The 8141-nt window shown below is 35.4% G+C and overlaps 1 protein-coding gene across 1 annotated transcript; it reads right to left on the bottom strand.

Annotated features, from left to right (window-relative positions):
• Nucleotides 1-2653: 2653 nt before the first annotated feature.
• LOC104070725 (nucleolysin TIAR) lies at nt 2654-5679 on the bottom strand (the record flags this gene model as incomplete). Its single annotated transcript, XM_009585863.1, has 6 exons — nt 2654-3040; nt 3970-4109; nt 4588-4711; nt 5003-5087; nt 5173-5268; nt 5571-5679. Coding segments are annotated over 6 exons (672 nt in total), but the record flags the coding sequence as incomplete, so codon positions are not given.
• Nucleotides 5680-8141: the final 2462 nt, after the last annotated feature.

Below are 8141 nucleotides of genomic sequence, written 5' to 3'. Positions count from 1 at the left end.
TCAACTTAAGCCATGATAAATCAATACTTTTTGAAATCCAAATCCTAGTGGTAAGGGGTTAGGTAGTGGTTGATTTCTGTAGTTAGAGAAATTACAACAGTGTAACAGTCACTCGTAAAAGCAGTATGGCGCAAGAGGCTCTTTGGTGCCAAAAAATTGTCAGTGATGCATTTATGAACGCTACTGAGTAGAAAGCAATCCAAATTACAACTCTTCCTCGCAGTGCTACAGAAACATTAAGGGACACTGGAGACTCCCATATCTTGAGCAGTCTGCGAAGAAGTATCACCATTAAAGAAAAGCTGTATAAAAATCAATGACAAAAGACTTAAACGAGAAAGTATATCCTATCTTTCACCCTGAAATACAGGTCAGGTACGGCCCAGCTCTACAGCAGGCATATTAAATAATCAGATTTAAGGTGATCTACACATTGAGACCTAGAAGATCACTGCCTTAATCTTACACCCATTTATATGGGCATTTATGTGGCAATGTACTTGCATCATCTAAATCTTCAGTAGTGCCCTAAAAAACATACTGCTTACATATCAGCATGCATCCAGAACATAGTCATATGTCAAATACCTAGAATTATGTAGAAACCCCAGATTTCAAGTGAAGTCTAAGAAATCCTAAAGTAACTTGCAATTCACATATCTACTGACTCGTGATTTTTTTTTTTAAACTGGGCAAGTGTAACAAAAATGCAGACTTACTTGTGATTTTTTTTTCCAAACTACAACGTATAGGCCGATCCTCGCATAGATATACACATATATACAAAATTTATAGAAAAACAAAAGAAATCTTGTATACAAGATTCTTAACTTGAGTGGAAAAACACTACGTATACCATAAAGGAGAAACAGAGATAAAGGGCCAATTCTGTCATCACAAGCACTTACGGTTCCACACTAACTTCAGTCATTATTGCATGCATTAGATGCCCAGAGTTACAAGTATCTCTGGGTACAGTTGAGCCAACTGACTAAACTGCTCTTCCAGTATATCTCACTTTCAACCTGATCTAAAAGTCAAGGTCCTATTTAGCATGTCAAGTAGAAGAGGAAGGAAAAAACCTCATGTGATTTGCTACAGCATTAAGTGTAGTTATTTGCACAACCTGGCTGGGTTTAACAAAACTGCAAGTTTCCATTTCAAAATCTATTCTAACTTGCAACACCTGCATGGTAAGAAACAGAAAAGATAAAATATGCAGCTTCTCAGACACTCATTTAGAACTATCATCTCTAAAATCAAACATTCTGTTTCTTTTAAAATGCAAGTTTGCCTCACTGAACTATCACTCCAAATCCTACTTTTTTTTTTTTTAATTGTGCCTGCCTCAGTGTATTTCAGTATACAGCTGAAACACCTGCACCCCCTAGCTGTCATAGGTAAGACACAGTACTTATATCTAACTTACATTCATTTTCAACTTCAAATTTATTGAGGCAGTTTATATCAATGTATCCATAAAATAATTCAGAAATAACCCAAGTATACCATTTAAACATCTTCATGATTTATCCATTTACACACTCAGTACACAAACAACCCAGCCTCTGTACAGGTTCATCACATGCAAACCACCCATAAAGACAAAAACTTTAATTAAAAATAAGTCACAACTCAGTGTACTGTTTCAACTGCATCTCCATTTACCAAATGGCACATTGAATATTCTCTAAAATAAGATGTTTTTAACAATCTTGTTAAAAAATTCTTGGGCAAAATATTTCTAGACTTAAAAAACATCAAGATTTTTCAAAACACTCAAGATACTATACAACTTATAATAACCTTGAAATAGGTTTACAAGGTTGTTAACCAAGGTATTTACATACCAAATAATGTAAAGCAAAAAATTCGTATTTCTAATGACAAAAAGGTGATGCATTAAAGATTTATGAAATTAAAATTAAGGCTCTTTGTTATAGTTCTTTATGTAATTTTACATAATAGCCAACTTTGGAAATGTCAGTCTTGCACATTCTTGTCAATCTACTGCATTTAAAGCAGTAGAGTGTATTAAGTATTACTTTGAATAATTACATTGCTACTTCTATGTTTGAGCATGCTCTTGAAACACTGTACTTATGAAATATTTACAATGTGTAGCCTTCAAACTTTATGTAAAAGCACAAGTATGACTGTCTGATTTGAATACAAACAACATACTTGCAAAAACGTTTTTACTTCTCAAAATTAAATGCAAATTACTACAGTCTTAATAAGCAAACCAGCTCTGAAAAGTTTTAATGTGTGCCTGAATGTGGACAGTAAAAGTTATGTGAAATTACTCAGACAGTACTGTTTTTCATTTTAGACTGAACTACTCTTTGTATCAGACTGTTTTCTTTAAGCATGTAGAAAAATTAAGTATTTTTTTAAAAAATTATTCCAAGACCTACATATACTTTCTGAGCTATGCCCATAGGTTTCTTGAAAAATCAATACTGTCTAGCAGGTTGTAATGATTGGTCCACAGTTTATTTCAGGATGCGTGTTCAACTAAAAGCAACTTGCTGTTTTTTCAACGTCATTTCTTTAAAAAGCACAGTGATATAAAACACTGAAGACAGAACAAAAAAATGGAATGGTAACCTAAAGATCAAATTCATTAGCCATTTCTCCTACTATATCAAAATTTGTAGTCAGAATTGTCTTTATTGACTTTATTTTTAATTTTTGTACACAAAGAAAAACATGTCCATATCCATCATGAACAAAAACTTAAAAAGGCAGAACTAGAAGACATTTGTGTCCTTCACCAAAGCAAAGCTGTGCTAAAGGTTCCAAACATTTCCATTTTTAAAATAAATATTTTCTTTTTTCATTGTCTACATTCCAGTCTTCAGAATGTCACTGGAAACTGCAGCCTATCATGAAATACACACTTTTAAACAGAGTCCCAGCTCACTGTGTTTGGTAACTTGCCATACCATATCCAGCTTGGTTAGGTATTACAGGAGCACCTTGTCCCTGGGCAGGCTGAGCACCAAATCCACCCATCCAGGCAGCAGATGGAGATTGGCTTAAAAAGAAACAGGATGGTTAAAAAAAGGAAAGGAAAAAAGAAAAAAAAAAATAATCATGCAAGCTAGTCAAGTTATTTACAAAACAACAGACTACAAAAAAGGAACATAAAAACATACTTCCTGCACTATTCTTCATACCAAAATAGAACAATTTCTTCTTCTCTTTAATGAGTAATTCAGGTTAAGTGCTACAACATGTGATTCTTGGAAAATATCATAAGCTTTTTAAGAACAAAGAAAAAAAAAGCCCCACAAACCTTGGGTACTAGTTGCATAGGACAACCGTCTCCAAAGGCATGTACATACGCAGGTGGCTGTAAGTCAACATCAGTGATGCAGAAATACAAAAAATTCCCAACGCCTAATTGGCATGAATACCAGCGATAGGTTTATCAGGGCTTAATACGTTTCATTGGCAAGAGATAATGAAGAATTACATGAGCGAAGAACTTCTTTTAGAAGTACGTTAAAACAAAAAGTTGTTGTAAAGATTTCAGCGTTCAAGAGATCAAGTACTAAAAGCCCACCCAAATTCTGAAACTGCAGAAGTTAAAATGTCACTATGTAGTTTCTTCTCTCCAGGGTTATGAACCCTTTAGGTAGATACCTGGGCTCCCTGGTTCAGGCTCTCCAGTATTCCAGAAAGTTTTTAGATATCAGACAAGAATACCATTTGAAACTCTACCATAGAAGGCGTCTTTGTGCCTTGAGTCTCAAAACACCCATACACATAAAATGTGTGATCGAGTACAAGTCAGAGTGACTCACCCCATTATTTGGTCCATGGTAATCATTAAACGTAAGCTTTAAGCACGTAGGAGTCCACCTAAGGCTTGAAACCTTGTGCAAACCTTGAACCAAATCAGCCTGAAACTCAGATATAACATTCTTGGAATATTCTAAGAAATTAAATACAATTACTCACTCTACTCCAAAACCCTGTTGATTCCATGCTTGGCCATACATTCCATATGATGGTACTTGCCACCCATTAGCCATATATTGCCCGTACTGCTGTGGATTTCCATATACTTGGCTCCATTGCCCCCACTGACTGTAATCCACCTAAGGAGAGAATAATTCATAGTACTTCAGGTTCTAGAAATGGATTATGTTCCTTTTGTGCTGCTAAAGGCAAAACTTTTGGCTATATCACTCACAGGGCTAAAACGAGCAATAATGAGATCAGAAAAATAAATAACACATCACTGTGACTTAATTAGATCCTTGTGCTAAAAACATGTTTGTGCGTGTTTGAAATACCAAGGAGTATTTGGTTGAATAGTCACCTAGTCTGCAGTAAGTGAACTAGCAAGAATCAGAATTACCTCGAAGTTTCTCCCTATCTTGAATCATATCCAGAAGACAGTAACAGATATTCCATCAAAATCACTAGCCCAATTTGATGAGCAACTGGAACATAACTGAGACAGAACACGGAATTTCATAAGAACACTAACACAAAATTTAGCTATTGTAACTGGGAAGGCATTACAGGTATGTACACAATTGCTTTTGTGATATAATGAAAAAGTGCAGTTACCTGTTGGAAGTTTTTAGTCATATCAGGGGATTCTTTACCCCAATAACATTTAACAACATGTCCTTCAATTGTGGTTCCATTAACTGAAACAATAGCATGTGCTGCACTTTCATGGGTTGAAAATCTAAAGAATGTAAAAACAAACTAATGTTATGCTTTATAGTACTTTCACCCGACTGTTAAAAAACAGTGACTCCATACATACAGGAAATCCAGAGAAAAAGATCTGCTTTCACAGATATTCATCTTCTCAGGTAAAAAGATTGGTGGCCACTTTTAAAAGTTCCAAATTTTTCTATGAACATATGGTGACAGCTTTTAATGTATCAGCAAAAGTTCAATCAAGTGAAATTACAGAAAGATGAAACATTACTACGTCAACAAAATCACAGATTTTATTTTTCTCTGTCCATACCTGACAAATGAGTAACCTTTTTCTGGAAACACTCTTATTTCCATAATCTGTCCAAATGGTGAAAAAGTCTGTCTCATAAGTTGATCTACAACATATAATGTTCTTGAATTAGTAACCGTCTTGGTGTCCAAAAAGCTTCAATAATAAAAAAGCAGTAAAACAAATCATACCTGTTAGCCCAGAGGCAATTCCTCCACAGTACACAGTACAATTTTTTGGACTTGACTGATTTACTACATCTTCAAATCTCAATTGTTTTGTGTTATCTATAAAGAGAGAAGGCTGTTTTTAAGCAGTAAGCTAACAGTAACCACAAACTCCCAGATACTTACCTTGTACACAAGTATGAATTGTACATTTAACAAACACATCCAATATTTTATGACAGACCCATAGTGCCACCACTATGTTGATATAATGTACCAAAAAACCCTATTCTTTAAGATCTGGAAGTCAAGCTAGATATGTAATTAAGTGACGTCATTTTGGCAACATCATGTTGTATTCCTCCATTGAACAGAGTCATGCAAGAGAGCAAACGCAACATAGCATTACATGAAGGTCTTACTTTCTTGTGTACTTTTGGGGGCTGGCGGTTTCCGTGTTGCCCAGTTAGTTCTGATCTGACGGCCTCCCAACCACTGGCCTCCCATGTGTACAATAGCATTTTCTGCATCCTAAAGAGATTAAAATAAAGATTGTAACACATCCAAACAAGAAGTATGTACAAGTCTACTTCTAAGAAAGACTTGGTTGTTGGTTAATTCTGTTGACAAAACCAGTAACAGTACTAAAAAGTATATGAAATTCTGAACAATCACAGCAAGCAGCCAAGAATGAAATAACATAAAGAATGAAGTAACATGAAGCCAGTCAGTTACAGAAAAGGCCCTCACAAGTGATTTGATAAAACCTTCCTTCCACCCCCATTTTCTACACACAGGTTAGAAGTCAACTACAACCAACATATACTACCTTTACACAACAAGCATCTGTACTAGAATATTTAAAGGCTGCCCAAAAAAGTACAAAGGTCATACAGATGCCAGAAGCAACTACTGAAATAAAACAATTATATATTAAAAAAACCAAATTATTTTGCCAATTGACTGTACTGAAAATACAATACACAAAAGTATATTTAATAGTAACAGATCAAAAGTCAGGAAAGACTTTTTAATCATCAAAATCCCTCACTGAAAAATTTCTCAGATGTAATCCAAGTAACATTTATGCCATGCAGTACATGTTTGCAAAAGACATTGTGTAATATCTTAATACACACTCAACATAATAGGCCAAGCTTAGGTAGAAAAATCCTAAGTTCTGGGAAGGCTGAATGGTAGTTACTAAGAAACTGTAATGCTGAGATACAAATAAATTGAGCATGCAGGTTTCCTTTTATTTATTATTTGCACACACCCCTGTCCCATCCTCTCTTCTGCCCTCTGGAGGCATGCAATTTATGTCTGAGCATAGACTGCTTTTTAAGTTCTCTAAACAGTAAAGTCATTGTATGAACACACACATACACACACACACACACACGAGTCCATGGCCTACATGGTTTAACTTCTTATCTTGAGCATGAATTAGAAGACAATCTTTAAGTTCACACTGTAAGCAGAAACATCTGGTAAGCAAGGGGTAAGCAAGGCTAACGCAAGAAGCAATTTTTCCCCCAACTGCTTTGAAAGAAGAGAGGCAGAGCAAATAGTACGTATGTTTGAAATGCTTTTCCAAGGGCACAAAGCTTAAGAAAGAAAACGTTAAGCACAAGGGACAAGAGAACATATGGACAAGTTAAAGGTGAGTGGCTAGCACTGTCCTGCCTCACACTGAAGGCTTCAGGCTATTACAGACTCATCTCAAACTCAAATCACTCCGGACCTTGATCCTCCTAAGTTCAAATTACAGAGAGTGCTCATTTTGAAGAAAATACATAAATACAAAAAAGAAATCATGAGAGATGACCAATGAGGGGGAGGGGGGAATACGAACAAACAAAACACCAGACAACAAAAAAACTTATTCAAGCACCTTCACTCCCAAAACATAATGAATAAGCTACAAACTGACTAGGAAAGGAAACTAGCTCTAGTGAATCTTGCTGCCAGTCTTGAGGATCATAGCTACGACAAAAACGGAATGGAGCCCGTGCCATAACTGTTCCAGTTCAATATAGGAGTTTAATTTTCTCATAACTGTGGCTTGCATTAAGACCTCAGGCTGGAGCACCTGAAGTCTGGGAACATATCCCACTTCCCCAAATCTAGCAGGATGACAATAAATTCTCAAAAAGAGGCCTTAAACTGCCAGCTCAGGATGGTTGTGCCATAACCCTATAAGTGCAGCTGCTGTTTGAATGAACAGCAATCAGGACATAAATTTTAGAAGTACTTTTTAGTATTACATTTAGAATTCATCCATTAATTTTGCAGAATGAATACAGATTTTAAATTATGGCTCAGTCTTAAAAGAATCCAGTAACTTCCATTCCGTACAACTGTTACAACATTTCCCCTACGGTCACAGAAACCAAACACAACAGTATGATAAGAGGGGTACAAGGAAATAAGACATCTATTCCTCTTGTCTATTTCAGCTGCAACACAAAATAAATGAAGTGTAAGTGGAAAAATACACTAAATCAAGGCATTCAATTGTAATATGGCAAATTGTAATATGCAAATCTGAAGAAAAGAAATTCCAACTTTTTCTTCTGATTAAGATTCAGCTCGAGATAACTTACAGAAGACAAAAAGAATCTTGACATGTAGGACTTCTGACCACACAAACAGGCTTATATGCCTAAAATCCTTAACTGTGTGTGTTTTTCCTACACAAAATATTTAAGGAAAACGGTTTACACAGTTTCTCCATGTTGTTCTAAACGTACCTCTAAATACATACAGCTCAGTTTTCCAAATAATTTTCACAAATTTCTTACGCTGTCAAACATATCTAACTTCCAAATTACCAAGAATTATCTGTTGAGTCAATTGTATTGCTATGAATGGTAGGGAATAGCATTATTTTTATCAGTACTATACTGATTAAATTCTACAAATAACATCTTTAATATCTCTATCAGAAAGAGATACTAGTCACTTGTCAGAAGCATTTTTCCTAAGCATAC

This window comes from Fulmarus glacialis, unplaced genomic scaffold (assembly GCF_000690835.1).
Source record: "Fulmarus glacialis isolate BGI_N327 unplaced genomic scaffold, ASM69083v1 scaffold5779, whole genome shotgun sequence".
Taxonomy (NCBI): domain Eukaryota; kingdom Metazoa; phylum Chordata; class Aves; order Procellariiformes; family Procellariidae; genus Fulmarus; species Fulmarus glacialis.
Note: the sequence above shows the minus strand (reverse complement) of the source record. Positions and strands in the feature narration are given on the sequence as shown.